This window comes from Lepus europaeus, chromosome 13 (assembly GCF_033115175.1).
Source record: "Lepus europaeus isolate LE1 chromosome 13, mLepTim1.pri, whole genome shotgun sequence".
In the NCBI taxonomy this organism is placed as follows: domain Eukaryota; kingdom Metazoa; phylum Chordata; class Mammalia; order Lagomorpha; family Leporidae; genus Lepus; species Lepus europaeus.
Window position 1 is genome coordinate 8,551,468 of NC_084839.1, and position 18,004 is coordinate 8,569,471.

General features: G+C 56.1%; 1 protein-coding gene across 2 annotated transcripts; it reads left to right on the plus strand.

Moving 5' to 3' along the window:
* Positions 1-1,135: 1,135 nt before the first annotated feature.
* Positions 1,136-11,792, plus strand: SLC66A3 (solute carrier family 66 member 3). 2 transcript variants are annotated; one of them, XR_009867778.1, is made up of 8 exons: positions 1,136-1,341; positions 3,419-3,501; positions 3,574-3,643; positions 4,494-4,551; positions 6,222-6,342; positions 6,548-7,203; positions 9,294-9,335; positions 10,942-10,984. XR_009867778.1 is itself a non-coding variant. In XM_062208962.1 (7 exons), the coding sequence occupies exons 1-7, from the start codon at positions 1,199-1,201 to the stop codon at positions 11,031-11,033; spliced, it is 609 nt and encodes a 202-aa protein (XP_062064946.1). In that variant the 5' UTR covers positions 1,140-1,198; the 3' UTR covers positions 11,034-11,792. The 2 variants fall into 2 exon arrangements, 1 of the variants encoding a protein (XP_062064946.1); XM_062208962.1 differs by lacking the exon at positions 6,548-7,203 and having other exon boundaries at positions 1,140-1,341; positions 10,942-11,792.
* Positions 11,793-18,004: the final 6,212 nt, after the last annotated feature.

Genomic DNA, 18,004 nt, shown 5'->3' on the forward strand with positions numbered 1-18,004 from the left:
TTTTTGCCCCCTTCCTGGACACAGCATCTGCTGGGTGGGAGGCAGGTGGATTACAGCCCCCTCCCCCACGCTGGGCAGAGAGGATTTCCTGGGTGCCCTCGGGCACCAGTCCAGAGGTTGCTGGGGTCGGCAGGACTTTGCGGCGTGGGGTGCGGGGCCACTGCCCAGCTGTTGCCTGTCCTCCGGCGGGCGCCGTTAGCCTCAGGCCCCTCTCTCACACAGGCTAACTTCTACCTTGGGCCTAACAGTCCCCGGGCAGCCCCATGCCCCCAGCATCTGCAGCTTGGTCCCCCCTGGAGCAGAGCCCAGGGCAGAGGGCAGCGAGCAGAGAGAACCAGGCCCTGTAGCAGGCTGACCCTCGAGTGAGCCCAGAAAGGCTCGGGTGCCCTCTGCACGCCCTGCGCCCATCCAGACGTGGGCAGAGGGCCTTGGCACCGGCTGGATTCTCCCAGGGCACGCCGTGGTGGCCTGGCCAAGCTGGGCGAGCAGGCAGCCGGCTCTGTCCAAGGTCTGGGGCCCCGGGCACAGCCGCGCATTTTTGTGATTTTTTTCTTCTGCCTCATAACCCGCCCCAACACACAGGCGACTTCCCGAGGCCGGGACACGTGGCCCCTGCGGCCCTGGCCGTCCTGCTCGGCCCAGGCTGCGGAGGCCGGGGATCGCCAACCGCCGCGAAGGGCTGGGACCTCAGAAAGTCTCCGTGAGAAAATAAACACTCGCAGGAAGAGAAAAACCCCAAAGCAAAGGCTCATTTCCTGCGGGCTGTGGCCGGCCCACCCGAGGCCTAGGCACGTGGCGCCTAGCAGGGGTCACACCTGCCACTCCGGCGGGGCGGGGCTGAGAGGACGGGGCGGGGCGGACAGGGCGGGGAGTGCCTGGGGGCGGAGACCAGGGGCGGGGCGGGGCGAACAGGGGTGGGGAGGGGCGAACGGGGGAGGGGCGGGGCTGGGGGCGGAGACGAGGGGCGGGGCTAAGAGAACAGGGCGGGGCGGGGCTGCCTGGGGGAGGAGACCAGGGTTGGGGCGAAGATGGCTTGGGCGGGGCGAGCGAGGGCGGAACAAGGCGGAGGCGGGGCCGGGCGAGGCGGACCAGGCGGGGCCGGGCCGGGCACGGCCCGGGCTAGTGGGGGAAGGCGGAAGGACTGCGGGGCCGGCCTCCGGAGCAGAGCGGCCCGTCCTGGGAGCCCTGCGCCCCCGCCATGGAGGGCGCCCTGCTCGCGCTGTGCAACTGGAGCACGCTGGGCGTGTGCGCCGCGCTCAAGCTGCCGCAGATCCACGCGCAGTGGGCGACGCGCAGCGCGCGGGGCATCAGCCTCCCGAGCCTACTCCTGGAGCTGGCGGGGTAAGGCCAGCCGCCGGCGCGCGCTGGTGGCCGCGCGGCCGAGGCTTAGGCGGACTCCGGTGCCTCTGCCCACCCGGCTCACGAGCCGCCCGTCGACTGCGCACGCCCATTTTACGGACGGGAGCACTGAGGCCGGGGCGCAGTTGGCGCTCAGCCATCAGGGGCAGAATCTGCCAGCTCGCGCCGGGCCGTCTGCGCCTCGAGCCCCTCTCACGTCGGGGCGTCGCGGGCAGAGCCACCCCGCGCCACCAACTTACGTGCGGCCCCGGCTTCCTCCCCTGCGGGGCGAGGGGCTGGGCGGTGGTCGCTAAGGACCCTCGGAGAGTGGCGAGGTCTCGTGACCCAGGGGATTCGGGTCTCGGGGAGCGGGAGCCGAGGCCGCGCCAGGAGCCCGCTCGTCCCCGAGTCCGGCGTGGGTGCCCGGCCGCTGGCCCGGGCCTGGGCCTTGGGAGCAGGGCCGTGAGACGAGGCGGAGGCGCCTGGAGCAGCGGCGCTGGGGGCCGACCCCGACCCCCGAGGGAAGAGACTGAGGGGCGCGGGGGTGCTGAGCCTCGGCCCACAGGGAGGCCGGGCCGGGCCGGGGATGCGAACCCTGCGGGAGCGGCCGGGGCGTGGCGGGGACGCGACCGTTCCTGGGGGAGCCGCTGGAGGGCTGGACGCGGGCCGGAAGTGGCTGCGGTAATTGGAGCGGACGAGGGCGCGCAGAGCCGGGTGAGGGACTGGCCTTGCCGGGTCCGGGGCTGCGGGAGCCGAGGCGGCCCGGCGACCGGATGTTGCAGCCTCCCGGCCGGTGCACCTGCTCTGCCTGCCTTCCCGCGGCTTGCGTGCAGGCCGTTTGTTGCAATGGCGTCCTGGGCACGTGGAGTGTGGCCCTTGCCTTGGGGAGCCCTCACCCCAGCCTTGGGAGGGGAGGGGGCTTCACCCCCAGACGAGGGGCACCTGAGACCAGGGAAGTGGCCCTGCTCACAGCAGTGGCTCAGCCAGGCCGTGGCTCCTCCTGCCCACCCCCCCACCGCCCGCTTGGGGTCCCGTCTGAGCCAACCCATTCCTGAGCGCACAGGGTCCCTCGGGCATAAACTCTGTCTCGGTGATGCCAGCAGCTGCGCTTCAAGCCTGGAAACTTCGAGCTGAGCCAAGGATGAAGGGTTGGGCTTCCTTCAAAACAATTCAACAAAGTAAAGGAAATGGAGAGGGAGCCGGGTCGGGGCTGGGTGCAAGGATGTATGGCAAGCCCGGCTTGATTTCTGTCTGAGCGTTGACTTCTCTGGGGAGAAGAGACGCTTGCTCAAGGTGGGAGGGGCTCCTGACAGAGGGGCTGGCGAGGGACACCCCGGGCTGGGACTAGAAACCCTGAGAGAGGAACGCCCTGCGCAGGTGCAGCCGCCCCCGGGGAAGCTGTGCTGCTGTGGGCGGTCAAGGCCCAGAGGCTTAGGAATCTGATGCTCGGCGCGTGGAGCTCCCCTCCGCTCTGAAACCCTGCGCTGCACGTGGGGCCCTGCACCCTGGAACGTCACCCTAGGCCAGGCAGAGAGGAGGCTGAGGGGGCGGGAGGCAGGCCTGGCAGCTCCCGGTGACCCTGGCCCCTTCGCGGGCTGGCCGCCATCCTCCTGCCCCTGAGAAGGGTGGGATCCTGGGGTCTTCAGCCGCAGCCTGGTCAGCCCAGCTAGGATCCAGGGTGGATCTCTGAACCTTTCCTGCGCGGCCACCTCCTGTTCCGGAAGCAGCCAGGACCGTGGCGTTCTGCCTGGTACAGCCTCTGCAGTGTGTCCCCCCTCTCACACCCCCGGGGTGGGCCCCTCCCAGCCGCTGTGCCTGCAGCCAAGCCCCCCTCCCCCAGGACCTGTGATGTGAGCGCTGCTGGGGCCGGCTTTGGGGCCTGGCAGACCTGGACCCCAGAGGCCCTTGCGCGAGACCCTGGCCAGCGCTCTGCCCTCCGCGAATGCTCTGTACGTGAGGGGCTCTGGGGCCTGGCAGAGCCGCCCCCCGCCAGCCCCCGCGAGTGCTGCCTGCTCCAGAGTCTTCCTAGCGCCCCTGCGTTCCCCGGGGACTGTGTGACACTGCTCTACCCCCGCCCCAGGTTCCTGGTGTTCCTCCGGTACCAGTGCTACTACGGGAGCCCGCCGCTCACCTACCTGGAGTACCCCATCCTCATTGCGCAAGGTACCGCCCCCCGCCCCCGCCCCGCCCCCTCGGGGCCCTCCCCCTCTCACCCCGCCTCTCCCCTGCCTGCAGATGCCATCCTGCTGCTCTGTGTCTTCCACTTTAACGGGAACGTGAGGCAGGCCGTGCCCTACGTGGCCGTGTATCCTTTCCGCGTTTGCGATCAGGAGTGGGCGGGCCGCGTGTCTGCCTCCCGCCTGCGCTGTGAAGCGGGGATCGGGGGCCTTAGCGCGGCCGGTGCTTGGAACCGGGTCCGAGCTGGGCTCATTCTGACCAGGCGCCCCTTCCCTCCATCCCCCCCCCCCCCCCCGCCGCCCTAAACGCACCCAGCGTGTCTGGAGTAGGACTCGGGACTGTCCCCCAGCGCCAGGCCCCTGGCACCCCTGGCTGCCCGGCCTGGGTCAGGGGCTGGCTCGGGCTGCCTGGTCCGCAGCTCTGGCCAGGCCCCTGGTCTAGGCGCAGCCCTGCAGCCGCGCGGCCGCGGTGGCCGGTGGCCGGGAGCCCGCAGCGGGAGGCTGGCCGTGCCCCGCTCCGTGGCTGGTTCCAGGGCAGCGCCGCCGGCTCCGTGCACCAGCAGCGGCCTCCGCCTGGGCGGCTCTCTCACCTCTTACAACAGAGGTGGCCGGAGGAGAGGCAGGGCAGCAGGAGGGCCTGTCACCACCTCACTTGCATAACGGTCCGCTCATGTAGCCCCATGTAGCCCCGGGCCTCTCTTTTGCAAGTGCCCTTAGCTCTGGCCGTCCGGCCTTAGGCAGGCAGTTAACCCGGTTGGGAAAGTTCCCACGCCTGGGGGCGGGCCAACAGCTCAGGTGACTTCCTGGGCCTCTGTTGAAGACACCTTTGTCTTCGCTAAGTCCAGCGGCTTCTAGCAGTCCCACGGCTTCTAGCAGTCCCACTGACTGATCCCTGGAGCTCTCTGGGGTCTTGGTGGCCAGAGGTGGGGGCGTGGCTAGGGCCCACCACCCAGCACCTTCTCCTTAGCACTTGGAAAGATTCGTGTCTTCCTGGTTCATCCTGGGCCTGCAGAAGTGGATCATAGACCTGTCCATGGTGAGTGTGGCCCTCGAGAAAGAGCAGCTGCCTTCCCGGGACTTGAGAGACCAAACGTTTCCCCTAAGGGGTCAGGGGATAAAAGGGGTTTTACAAGGCAGCCACTGGAGCCGTCACCTGCTGCCTCCCACGTCTGCACCCCCAGGAAGCTGGGGCCAGAGACGGAACCCAGGTGCTGCGGTGTGAGCCCTGGGCATCCTGATTGCTAGGCTCAGTGCCTGTCCCAGCCTCCTAGGTCCCTTGTCCACGCGCTGGGGGACGCCTGCCGTATAGTAAGACTGGGCCGCGGCGGAGGCCGCACCTGCCGCCTCTCCTGACAGTTGTCTGTGGGAATCCGCAGCAGGCAAGTTTGTGTTGAGCCCCAGTGTCATCCCGTGGGGCAGTGCCTGGGCGCCTGGAGGCCTCCGTCCTCTGCGGCCCGCTGGGCCTGGCCCTCGCTGCCTCTCACATGCACCACCCACCCTGCAGGCCCCCACCCTGCTGGGCCCCCTTTCCTCACAGGGCTCCCTGCTCAGCTCAGTCCTCTGAGCCCTCTGGGCCCAGCTCCCTGCATGACCTGCGCTTGCCCCCGGGAGCCCGGGCCTTGCTCTGGGCCTCTGCCCGGGAGCCCTCCTGCTGCTTGGCCGTGGTGCCCCTGTCCCCTTCCCTGGTGGTCCCATGGGCCTTGGCTGTCGCATCTGCAGGACTCCGTCAGAGGTGGGGCTGGGTCCTCCCTGCCGGTCCCAGTCAGGGCGGCACAGATGGGAGGGAGAAGAGAAGCCCGCTGCTCCATGGGAGCCCCAGAACCTGCATTTCCCTCTGCAGAGCGGCTCGCGGAGCCCACCAAGATTCCTCCTGGAGTCGCTTGGTTCACTCGGCTCCCCAGACCCCTCCCTCCCCTGCACCCCCTCCAGAACCTTTCTAGCCCTGTGCTGGCCCCTGGGCCCCAGCACAAGCTGCGCCCATCGCGCCTCTGACCGCCACATCCAAGTCTCACCTGTGCTGAGCTGCGTCCCCGTCTCCACTAACCCTCTCCTCCTGCAGGGGGCGCCTTTCTCAGGGGCAGCTCCGCTCTAACACTGGCCAAGGCCAGGGTCCCGGGAGCCTGGAGTCGCCCTTCTCCCTTAGACCCACTGCCCTCAGCTTGCCCCTCAGAAGGGACCAGCACCTGAGCACCTTGCGGCTCCCTGCCCTCCCTGGCCAGCGACGAGCCAGGTGACTGCTGTGGCCCCCGAGGGTCTCCCCCAGGCTTTCACTCCTCCCTTTGGTGTGGAGTGCTCGCTGCATGGGGCCCGCGGGTGGCGGCTGCCGCACAGGCGCAGGCTCCTTTGTGAAGCTGCTGGCCCTGGCAGGAGCAGAGGATCTGAACACACCCCTGCCGGCCCCGCCAGCTCCTTAGACAACCCGAATCCAGCCTGATGCGCCCCCTGCTGGCTGCGTTGGGTTTGGGGATTTGTTCAGCGTGATTTCCTGGGCCCCCAGACACACGTGCGTCTGTTTTTCAAAGCCGGTGCGGGTGGCTGAGCCACTGCCTGGGTTACACATCCCCGCCTCGCTGGCCCACTTTTTCACCTGTACACATTGGTGATTACCAGGCCGGAATATCTGGCCTCCAGAGCACTCAGAGAGCCTGGTGCTCCCTGGCTGGCTGCAGCAAGAGGCGCCAGCTCACTCGCTCTGTGTGCCCACAGCACTTCTGCACGCTTATCAGCGCGGCCAGCAAGTGTGTGCAGCTCCAGCACCTGTGGAAGACGCAAGACTCAGGCGCTGTGAGCGCCCTCACCTGGGGCCTCTCCGCCTACACCTGTGCAAGTAAGCCGGCGACTCGCGGGGCGGGGGCGGGGGCGCTGCCTGAGGTGACCGCCGGCCCAGCATCTGGTCCCCAAGATGACCGCTGGCCCAGCATCTGGTCGCTGCAGGTACTGTTCAGGTGGACCCCGCTGAGGACGCCCATCCGCCGTGACAAGGGTGTGGGCTGATTCGACTAATTTTCTTAAAAAAAGTTGAATCTCTACAGTGTCCCCGATCAAAACGTGGAAACCCTAGACTGACGTCAGAGCGAAGGGTTTGCAGCAATGGAGGCCGTTGGGGCCATGGGACTTGGTCTCCACTGTTCACCCGGGACCCACCTCCATCTCTGCCGAGGTGGAAGCTGGGAGCTCTCGCATTGACCGAGTTGCTGGTTCTAGATTGTCGATCTGCTTCGTCGTGGTCCTGCCTTGCCTGCAAGGACCAATTTCTCCACCAAGCTTGCTGCTTTGGGCTCTGGATGTCCCAGGTCACTTCAAAGTTAAGCATTCTTGAGTTTGATGTGTAGCTTTGAAAGGTCGGGACATGATTGTGTAATGCTTCCGTGTCCTGGGAAGCTGCCAGTTCCAGCATCATGGGTGGGGAAAAGAATTCACGGGAGCAAGTGAGCGGAACCGGATTCATGGAACACGCGGAAGGGAAGCGGAAGGCAGGCGGTCGGGAGGGGCCGGTGCCTGGGCAGGGAGTGCCTGTCTGTAGTGGCAGTCCCTTTGCAGTTAGGGTGACCACTGCTTCACGCTTGGGATGGCACTGTGGGCAGCCAGCCGGGGGCTGTCCATTACGAGAGCAACCAACAGCCCGAGAAACACTTCCAAGTGCAATCTTTTCAGCGTGAGTCTTCTATGGTCCAAGAGGTTTTCCCGGGTAAGTGATTTGCATCTCTGTGTGGATCTGTGTGGAGCTGGGGAGCCCATAGCCCCCTTTATCTTAAAGGACTCCTTAGTGCCTAGGACCACTCTCCACAGTATAAATGATTTCTGTAACTGATAATTAGAAATATAAATTATTAGTTCCCATGCTGATCTTTGGGAATTTTAATACATCCATCTATCTATCTATCTATGTATGCGCTACCTATTAAAATTTTTTAGAAATCTTAGGAATTTGTAACTGCAGCTCGAAACTATTTTGCATGGTGCTCTGCTTAACAAGTCTTTGCTAACCTAAGTCTTTGCTGAACTGATGAACCATGACCTCAAGGTGAAAATCTTATGGGGAAAATGAACTGATTTTCCACCCAATATTCCCTTTTGGTCGCTGGGAGTAGCAATGTCGGCATCACTCTAGAAAGGAATGAGATGAGGATTTCAGGGCTTGTCCCAGGATTCCCCTGTTGGTTACTGCATTTCACTCGGGAGCCAGTTACTGCCATGGAGCATTTATCCATTTACTCAGAGGCCCTTTTCACTCGCCCAGAGCTCTCCTGACTTTGCCTTCCTGTCTGAAACATCATCCTTCCACCAAGTCTCCCCAGCTCTGTCCCCGTGTCAAGGCCCTGGCAGCCCGCGTGTCCCTCGGCTTCTGTGCAGTCCTCATTTGCAGGCTGCAGGTCCGCGTGGCACCGTGTAGTGTGCAATCTTGGGGCACCTGGCTTGTTACTCTGAGCCCAGTGGCCTCTGCCGACAGGGTCTCCTCCACCGAGGGTCCCTGACGACTTCTTCACCCATTCGCTTGCTAGTAGACCCCGACCACCACCTGCGTAGCTCGGCTGTTGGAACGCCACTGCAGCGAACAGAGAGCTCACGCAGCCTGGCACATCCAGCAACCGATCACGTGGTGGCTGTATTCCACGCCGGGGGGCCTCCGGCCTGGTTGCTACTGGAGTTCCCGATGTAGGTCCCCACCCACAGCGCGCAAAGGCCCCCTTTTCTCCACACCCGCTGCAGCCGCAGCTGTTCTACCAGGCTGGGGGCGCGACATTTGCGTTCTCCAACTGGTCATTAGCTTTTGTTCTTACGCCCAGAGCCCAGTTGTATGCCTTCTTTTGATAGATGAACGTCTGGGTCCTTTTGAATTCCCTTTTCCTACTGTTGAGTGGAGTGCATTCCAAATACACGTTAGACGTTATTCCTGTATCAGGTGTAGCTCTTGAACATCTTTCCCTGACTTTGCTTCAGACTCCTCAGCTGGCCTCCTTGCTGGCCGATGGCCTTCTCCCCACCCACCCATGATGTCTCGCTTCCCATTTAAATTGCTGGTTTCCTCACTAACTGTGCGCAGCCTGGGTTAGCGGATTTGTCAACAGTTCCTACAGCATTTGGTCTCTGCCCTTCGGAGACTTGGACTTCAGTTGGGAGATGAGAGCCCCCAGTGGCCACAGCTGTCTCTGTGACGGCCCAGCGTGCTGGGCACCCCGGGAGCCCCTGATGGGCTGGTCTGGGTGAGGAGAGGCCCGCTGCATCTCGGGCCGGGGGTTCTCTGCCTGCCAACTCGCTGCCCCAACTTGCCAAGCGTTTCCCAAGTGCAGGGCAGCAGTGGATGAGCAGAGCGGGGCTGGGCAGGCCCTCGGGGAGCCCTTACCTTTCTCTGGGACTCGGTTTCCCTATTACCAGTTGATGGGGGTGGAGTTCTGTGATTTTTAAAACATTGTAGCAGCAGCAAGTTCACCGTGCAAATGCGACTTTTTTATAGTCACCCTTTTGAGGATGGAGGAGTTGGGGGCTGGTGCCTAAGAGATGGCAGAGGGGGCGCTCCTCCCCTCCCCCGCCGGCTCCCTGGGCAGCCCTGAGCTCCGTCCAGGGTCTGCTTCTGTCCTGAGAGCCGTTTAAAACCCCCTGGGCTGGGGTGCAGGGCTGGGCTTCAGCGTTGCTGACTTTAGCAATACTTGCCGTACGACCGACATCTTCCAGGAGCGGTCGGTGTACAATGTTTGTTACAGGTGTACAATGTTTGTTACATGAGCTACACATCAGAATGTCTGAGAAGTTATTAACGGCTCAAACTTTCTTTCACAGCGAGAATAATAACAACGCTAATGACCACCAACGATTTTGCAAGTAAGCAAAACGTTTTTCTTCCGTTTGCTCTTTGAGCTTCTTGCTAGGAAGCCCCCTGTCGTAGACATGGATCTACTGGGTGCTGGGCTCGGGGGACAGCATCTCCAAGGCCACCAATGTCCTTGGACATCTGCTTCCTGTGGCAATGGGGACAGAGCATACACAGGACCATGGACCCCACCTGCAGGGGGCTTCCTGTGCGGGGCTGGACCACCTGGCGGGAGGACGGAGTGGTGGGAGAGCGAGGTCTGAGGGAGGCCACAGACAGAGGAGGTGGCCGGTGATGCTCAGCGAAGCCCAGGAGGCCACTGGAGGGCGGGCCGGGCACTGGCAGCCATCTGACTGTGTCTTCCCGTTCGGTTTTTCCCAAGAGATCGAGCTCTGATGGCGAGATGGGAGTGGACTTGGGTTCACTGAGGACGGCTGAGTTGGGGGCTCCCACTCAGGGCTTTCTGGGGGCCAAGACCTCTGGGCAGCAACAGAGCAGATGGGCCCTGGCACTGGAGGAGGGGTAGGCGCCCAGCATGCAGACCCTGAGTGGCCGTGAGCCCCTTCCCATGGGTTACACCCGGCTCAAGGGCTTTGTGTCTGCTCCGTGCATTCTAATTGTTCTGGTCAAAGGGTAAACTATGAGCAAGGGAGACGGGCCCGGGCCTCCTCCACCTGGATGCCAACTGAAAATGGAACAGACCACCTGAGAGACAGCGGGAGAGCTGGATGACCGTGTTTGTCCCCTGTGGCCCCTGTCACCGAAGCATTCCATGCTGCTGGGAGTTGCCTTGTGAAGACAGCGGGGCTCATATCCCGCAGTGTCTACCCATCACAGAGGCGTCGGGCTCAGAAACCGTATTCATCAGGAAGGTGTCCCAGCCTGCGGGGCGCCGCTGTCGGTGACGATGGAAGCTTTCACAGTCACACTTTCACGGTTCCTGGAAGGCCCGGGAGGCTTGGGCCCTCGGCCGGTTCTTCAGAAAGATCTTGAGTGCGTTGTCCCACTTTGGCTCAGCACAGAACTTTCCGAGACACCAGCACCCCCGAGGCTGGAGACTGGCCAAGGGATTTTTTTTTTTTTAAAGATTTATTTATTTGAAAGGCAGAGCCACAGAGGCAGGGGGATGAGGGGGTGGGAAGAGAGAGAGAAATAGAGAGGTCTTCCCTCCAATGGGCCACTCCCCAAATGGCTGCAACAGCCAGAGCCAAGCCCATCCGAAGCCAGGAGCCAGGAGCTTTCTCTGGGTCTCCCATGCGGGTGCAGGGGCCCAGGGACTTGAACCATTCTCTACTGCTTTCCCAGGTCACAGCAGGGAACTGGATCAGAAATGGAGCAGCTAGGACTCAAACCGGTCCATATGGGATGGCAGCACTGCAGGCGGCGGCTTTACCCGCTATGCCACAGTGCCAGTGCCCGGCCAAGGGGTTTTAAGTCGTATAACAGTCGTCAGCCACAGCCAGATCACCCCAGAGGGGGCACCAAGGATCACGAATCACGATTCGCGAGGGAGTCACGGGCGTTGTCACCCCGGGGCTGGGGACGAAGCTCTCTCAGGCCCTGTGCCCTACACCGTGAGGTTTTAATGCACGCTTTCCCCTTTCCGGTTCTTTGCAGTTCTCATCCGTTTCGTGGTCATGCTGGCTCTCAACCTATGGGTGACGGCCACAGTGCTCCGCTACCGGAAGCCCCCCCACAAGGCTGAATGAGGAGCAGGCTGCCGCCCCCCCTGCACCCAAGTGCACCGGAGCCGCTCACCTCGCCCGCCGATGTAGCCAAAACTTTCCCAAGGTTCCCCTGGACTTGAAGAGGTGTTCCCAGGCCTCTCCTGAACACGCGGCTTTCCCTGCGCGCTCCCCGCACCTGCGGGTCCCGGTGGAGCTCAGCTTGGCAAGGCTGGGGCTGAGGGGAGCGGGGGTCGCTCCCAGTCAGAAGCAGAACTGTAGTGGATGAGACAGGTTCACTGCAGGACTGTTTACTTCTTCCGTGGGTAGAGCACGGAGAGCTTGTGTATGTCCCAATACAGAATGTCTATGTCCTAATGCACCTGCTCAGACTCCCCCAGGGCTCCAAGGCAAGCACCGATGTGGCTGGCTTGAGTCTGCACCCCGCACCGTGCCCTGACCTCACTCTGTGCCTTCAAGTGATTCCTAACGGGAGATACGATTAGCTGCAATCTAATCTCGACAAACTTCGTGATCAAGCACAATGTTGCCTTCAAAGGGGCCCCAGCTCTGCAGCTGCCACTCCTGGAGTATGGTAACGACACCAGGTTTTGCCGACTTCAAGTGTGTGAAGAGCACTGCTGGTTCTAATTCCTGGAGACTTCTCACAGCACCGTATCCTACACACGACAGTAAGAACACACGGCGGTTTCCTGTAAGCCCGTTTGACTTCAGTGGCATTATTCTTATATACACTAGTTTATTAAGTGTTTAGCTGAAAATAAACTTCCTGTTTTCAACTCTGCTGAGGCTTACTATGTAAAATAAACTTCCTGTTTTGAACTCCATGCTGATCTTAAAACTGACATTTTAGTTAACTAGTTTTAAACTATGTAAGGTGCAGTGTTTATTTTCTTTTAAAGATTTATTTATTTATTTGAGAGGCAGAGGCAGAGAGAAAGGTCTTCCATCTCATGGTCCACTCCCCAGATGGCCGCATCGGCCGGAGCTGTGCCGATCCGAAGCCAGGAGCCAGGAGCTTTTTCTGGGTCTCCCACGCGGGTGCAGGGGCCCAAGGACTTGGGCCGTCTTCTACTGCTATCCCAGGCCATAGCAGAGAGCTGGATCGGAAGTGGAGCAGCTGGGACTCAAACTGGCATTCATATGGGATGGCGGCACTGCAGGCGGCGGCTTTACCTGCTATGCCACAGCGCCAGCCCCAGTGCAGTGCTTAAATAAACCGTAGTGAAACCTTTTAGAACTACTGCTTGAGACTATCAGAAAGAGAAATAGACTCAAATCATCATTCTGTAGTGTTAAAATAATAGTTGTCATTGAAAAGTTCTCTAACATGCAGTTATATCCTGACCATAAGTAAAAATTATATATATTCTTATTTTTCATCTACTTGACAGGCTGAACTTCCATCTGCTGGCTCACTCTCCAAATGCCTGTAAAAGCCAGGGCCGGCCAGGCCAAAGCCAGCCTAGAACCCCAGCCCCATCTCCCACGTGGATGGCAGGAGTCCAGCCAGCTGAGCCATTGTCCGCTGCCTCCCTGGGTGTGCGTTAGCTGGGACTGGAACCAGCACTATGGGACACAGGCGTCCCAAGCGTGGTGCCATGCCAGATAAATAAGTCATATACTTTTATTCCAACAAATATTTAGATGTACGTTAACTCCTGAAAGAACACATTTCACTTAGGTATAGAGTTCTCTTTTTTCCCCTTTTACACACATCATTCTTTTTAATCCTGATAAGACTAAGATTTATTTATTTGAAAGACAGAGTTAGAGAGGTAGAGACAGAGAGAGGGAGGTCTTCCATCCACTGGTTCATTCCCTAAATGGCCACAATGGCTGAGGCTGGGCCAGGCCGAAGCCAGGAGCTTCTTCCAAGTCTCCCACATGGGTGCAGGGACCCAAGGACTTGGGCTATCTCCCACTGCTTTCCCAGGTGTGTTGGCAGAGAGCTGGATCAGAAGTGGAGCAGCTGGGACTTGAACTGGCTTCCATATGGGATGCCTGCACTGCAGGCTAGGGCTTTAACCCGCTGCGCCACGGCGCTGGCCCCTGCAGTGATCTTATGATGCAGACTTAAGCAGTGAGGCTCAGAGTGAGTAACCTGCCCAAGAACAGCCAGACAAGTCCTGGGGGACATGACTGACAGAGAAGCGCTTCCCAACCAACTGCCCATGGAGCACCTGTTTCCTGCCCCCCGCTATTCCCACCACAGGAGGTGAGATTTTAGGTCTACATGGCCCCTAAAATACTCCGATAAGACAGACTCCTGGCTGAAATCCTACTGTATTTCTCCACAAACTAATAGCAGAGAAAGCCGAAGGCCTCAGCCCCAGCTCTAAGACCTGTTTGCTGCGCTGACCCCGTTTTGTAGACTCACCGTTTCGGGAAGACGTATTTTTTGGGTGAACTTAAAAAAGTTGCAGCATTTCAGGACTATCTCACAGGAAAGGTATGAAAATGCTTACATCTTAATTTATTTATTTTTTAACAAAAAGCAGGCATGAAATACAATTACATTACTACAAAGATGCAACACAATTATAAAAAGGAAAAATCGAGGGGGGGTATGATTTTTGTTTAGGGGGAGAGCTGATCCAATGTTGATGGTTATCAACCCATGCATCTCATAACTTGTAATTCCAAACAAAAGTCATCGTTACGGGGAGGGGACCAGGAGAGGCCCCGGGCGTGGTACTCAGCACTGCCGCACAGCGCTCGTCTTCAAAGTGCTTCACGACCCGCCCCGCCGTCGTCGTGACACAGGGCGGCAGGTGCTGTTCCAGGCGAGCAGAGGTGAGACCGAGACACTCAGAAGGACTTGGCGCTAACCAGGCCTTGAACACGAGATCTACAGCATGTTCCAGTCAGGTTACTATGATATCGGAGTTCCTGTTCTGACCTCAGAATCCTGTAAGAAACAACACACAGCAGCAGCAAAACTTCTTACACCGCGGTGTGGCAGCCTAGGGCACTCCTGGTTCAGGACCTGCCGATGGGCACACATCGACAGATCCCTCACGGCCAGATGTGTGTCACTCTGGCACAGGCTACTTGTAAAAGCACCAACCATTATTTTAGATTTATTGGTATACTTACTCATCAGTTAGCTAGAGTGTTTTAAATTTTTAGAGATTTTTTTAAGTAAAAAAAAAAATCTTGCTTCTAGATAACGTTTTTTAAAGTTAATAATTTAAAAAAATTCACTGTACATTAATTTCCCACAGTCACACTGGTACCCGTTTCCCTTCTACTTCGTCCTGCTATCCCCACAAAAGTTAAAAAAACAAAAACAAAACAAAAACCCTCATGAAGAACATCCCAGAATTCGCTGTTTCTCAGTTTCCGATGGGAGGTATTACGGCTTTGGGAGAAACTGGGGGTGAAGAAACCAACAACTCTTCCTCTTAAATTTATCTTGGAGGCTTTGGGGCCTCAAGAAAAGAGAAACTGGCACAAAATCGGGTTGTTTCATATTTAATGACTGTTGGGAAGAACACGCATGGGTGGGGGCATGCACTCACGTCCATGGAGGCAGCGGTGGGGGAAGCAGATTCCCACCCTAGCCAGAGTTTCCTCTTCAGCGCAGTTCCACTGGTCAGACAAACAACCTTACAAACCCACATCGGACCACAGCGACGTGAAGAGTCTCCACAGAAGAGACTTCTTCACCCCTCAGAGTATCTTTTCCATCAGCAACTTCACATTAATTGTCCTGGTACAGCTGCATCGCACCATGATTCTCCATGTTTATATACAGCATCCGAAACTTAAACTTCTGCCTTTTTTACCCAAATATTTCAATTACTTATGTGTAAACTTGAAATTATTTCACCTTAATAAAGTTTATTAAAAATATATATATATATATATACTCTCCAATTCAGAATAGGATAGAACCTCCCATAGTGTAACAAAATCTTTATATAAAATATTCAGTCTCCTTTTAACAACTCTAATGAATGGAAATATTTATTCTATATAAATTTTATATATCTTTCATTTTTAAAACTTACTTTAAAAAAAAAAAAAAGCTGTGCCCCAAACCAGAACTGCGAAGCACGCCCGCGAGGGGAGGCGTGTGCGCCTCTGGTCGGGCACAGACAGCCGGGTGCGAGGACAGCCTCCCGTCAGCGCGCCAGTCAGCCAAGGCACGCTGCACTTCCAGAACAGTGTCTGATGAGAACCCAGCTCGCAGCAACTCCACACTGACTCAGAGGAGGTCAGTGCAGAAGTCTGCTTCCTTCATTGACTCCCAGAGGATCTGTGCGAGTGTATCAAACCCTGTGCGTGCACACAGAGCGGCTGATAGGAGACTGTCGTGTGATTTAGCCTCGATGCTTCCACTGTTGCATACTGCTGCAGTATAAACACACCCTCATCTGGGATAATGGGGAATACAGCAGGAATGAGCCTGCATGAACCCTTAACTGTGGCAGCGTTTTTAAAATAAAAATCAAAGCAAGTGCCTTTGAGGCTGCTTCTTCCCAGATACCAGTTTTCTTTATCCAGTACTGAAATATTGCCGCACACAATTGTGTGTCTGAGGATCACATTTAAATATTTAAAATATATCTACACTATGTCTTAGTTGTCTTTATATTTGAGACAGTTTTTGAATCTTGAGTGTGAACATGTACAAACAGTCACAAATGTCTTTACCAGAAATAAAAACACACTAAGGATAGCTAGCAAACTCAAAGCAAAGCAACTAACACTGAGGTCTATAAAAAGGATAAAGTGAATAGATCTACAGCGAAGATATTATATTAGTTCCAATACTACCCATTATTGTTTCTATGACCAATACATTAAAAAATGTTTTTGTTTTACAATCAAAATAGGTTGACATTGATCTAACTATTATGTGTAAAAATAGTGCACTATTTTTCTTTCACAAAGCAAATTTGCATCCTAAGAGCTGGTAGATAAACACTTGTTCTATTTTCCTTTTTTTTTTTTTTTTTTTTAATACAGAAAAGGGTTGAGACTTAGGGAAAAAATTAAATTAAGGCATTCAAAACGGGTAAAGGTGCCTATGACCAAGCACTAGGGAACTACTCTAATTAATTAACTTCAGACTTCCTGTCGCAGTAACTGCTCCACATGGACATGCAGCTCCCATCAGGCGCACACGGATGCGTGATGAACCCCGACATTATGGCCTTACACAAGTGCAGAGTTGTGACTGCAGCAACGCGATGACATCTGATTCATGTGTGTAACAAATAAAATGGGGAGCTTTAGAAGCCTTGCAGTACTGCAGTACTGTGCGTGTGCGTGTGCGTGTGCGTCTATCCATACATGTACAGCACAAGGGCCACGTCTTGGATGCAGTCTGTGTCCTGTCGTGGAGTCCATTCCCAGAGTCTCCGGTAAATGTGCTGGTGAAATCTCTCTGCTGAAGCTGAAGAGACAGTTTCTTTCCACTTTCACTCCTCTCGATCCTCGAGGGCAATGTAGTGTGCGTGGCTGCCGAGAAAGCGTAATGGAGCAGGAGGTCCTTTTCCCGTTAACATTCACTGCTGCTTCAGCTGGTTGCTTCCAAGGAGCCCAGAAAATCTCTCCAAAATTTGTATATTATAGGGAAAAAGGGAACATAGATCTGTATATATATGTATATTAGTCTTTCAGGAAAACAGCTTTTCAATAAATTTGGGGCCATCCTATTTCAGTCTTGGCTTTAACTGGAAGAAAATGATCACCTTGAATGACTGCTTTCACAGAAGGCAGTTAGCTGGAACAAAGGAGACATAAAGTTAACTGGTACGGTGAAGTAAGAATTGCTCAATTCTTTGAAAAGGCATTCCAATCACATATTTGAAACTCCACTGTCTTGCAACTACTATACTTTTAATACTCCAATCATGCATTAAGCAGCCCCCACCTATGACTTTTCATATTTTAGGTACATGCAATGATACTATTCCTTAATACAACAGTGGGTGCTGGAAGTCCTGCACTGCCTACATACATCACACACACGTTTTAATGCAGTTAACAAGCTCTTAGGGTTAAGCAATATACCTCAGAAAAACCCATCTGAAGGTTTCACTGAGGGCTTGACAACCAGCTACCTCCAGTGACTCAGTTAACTCATAGGCCAGGTTCTACTTGGCTAGCTGACCTTAAGTCACTTTTTTATTTTAATCTACAAAATAAGAACAAGTACATTACTATAGGAAATAGGCGTAAAGATACGCTGTAAAACCTGGATATAATTATATAGCTATATGTTTCACAGTCTGCTTACTTAGGTTAAGACAGATGTTACTTCTTTTAGATCTGTTCACGCAAAAGGGTCAAATGATGAGGCAACTTTTTCTTTTTGTCACAGCCAAAACTAAAGTATTCCAGGGAAGCAAGTTCGCAGCAGTGGCTAACTGTGGCGCACACGGGGTGAGCACACGGCAGAGCGCCCAGGCTCAACTCTCATCCCATCTCCTTAGCCACCGTTAACCAAGCTGGTCTACACTTTTCGAAAGCACGGAAGTTTTCACAGCACATCATTAGCACTCTCCAGCAAAGGGCGACATTAAATCTCACACATGACACAGCATAACACAAAAAGCCAAATCAGAAACAGGTATTTTCACAGCACTTATCAGATTTATAAAGGCTTTGTGGTTTTAATTCTTGCAAGCTAGCAAGGCAAGAGGAGGGAAAGGAGGGAGAGAGGAGCCCATGCTATGTTCACAAACTAGCAGAGTGGCCGGGTCCTACAAACACTAAATGTGACTGCTCTTCTGAACACAGCTTCTCTGGAATGAACAGAGATTCCAGAATTAGCTCCTTTTGTTATTTCTGTATGTTTCGTCCATAAGATAAAAATTTATAGTTCCCAATCAGACTGAAAATTAAAAGCCAATAAAGAATCTGAACATAGCATTTCATTTTTATGCTTGACACAACATTTCAGTTAGAAACTTTTCGAAAACTAGTTTGTAAATGTGTGTACTATTAAAACAGCTTTATGAATTTTAAAACCTAGTCAA

Excerpts from the sequence above, each read along its gene's own strand:
- SLC66A3 (XM_062208962.1), top strand. The coding sequence starts at position 1,199 with ATGGAGGGCGCCCTGCTCGCGCTGTGCAACTGGAGCACGCTGGGCGTG. Across the intron at positions 3,644-4,493 it reads GCCGTGCCCTACGTGGCCGT|ATTCGTGTCTTCCTGGTTCA; the intron begins GTATCCTTTCCG and ends GCACTTGGAAAG. Across the intron at positions 9,336-10,941 it reads GACCACCAACGATTTTGCAA|TTCTCATCCGTTTCGTGGTC; the intron begins GTAAGCAAAACG and ends GGTTCTTTGCAG.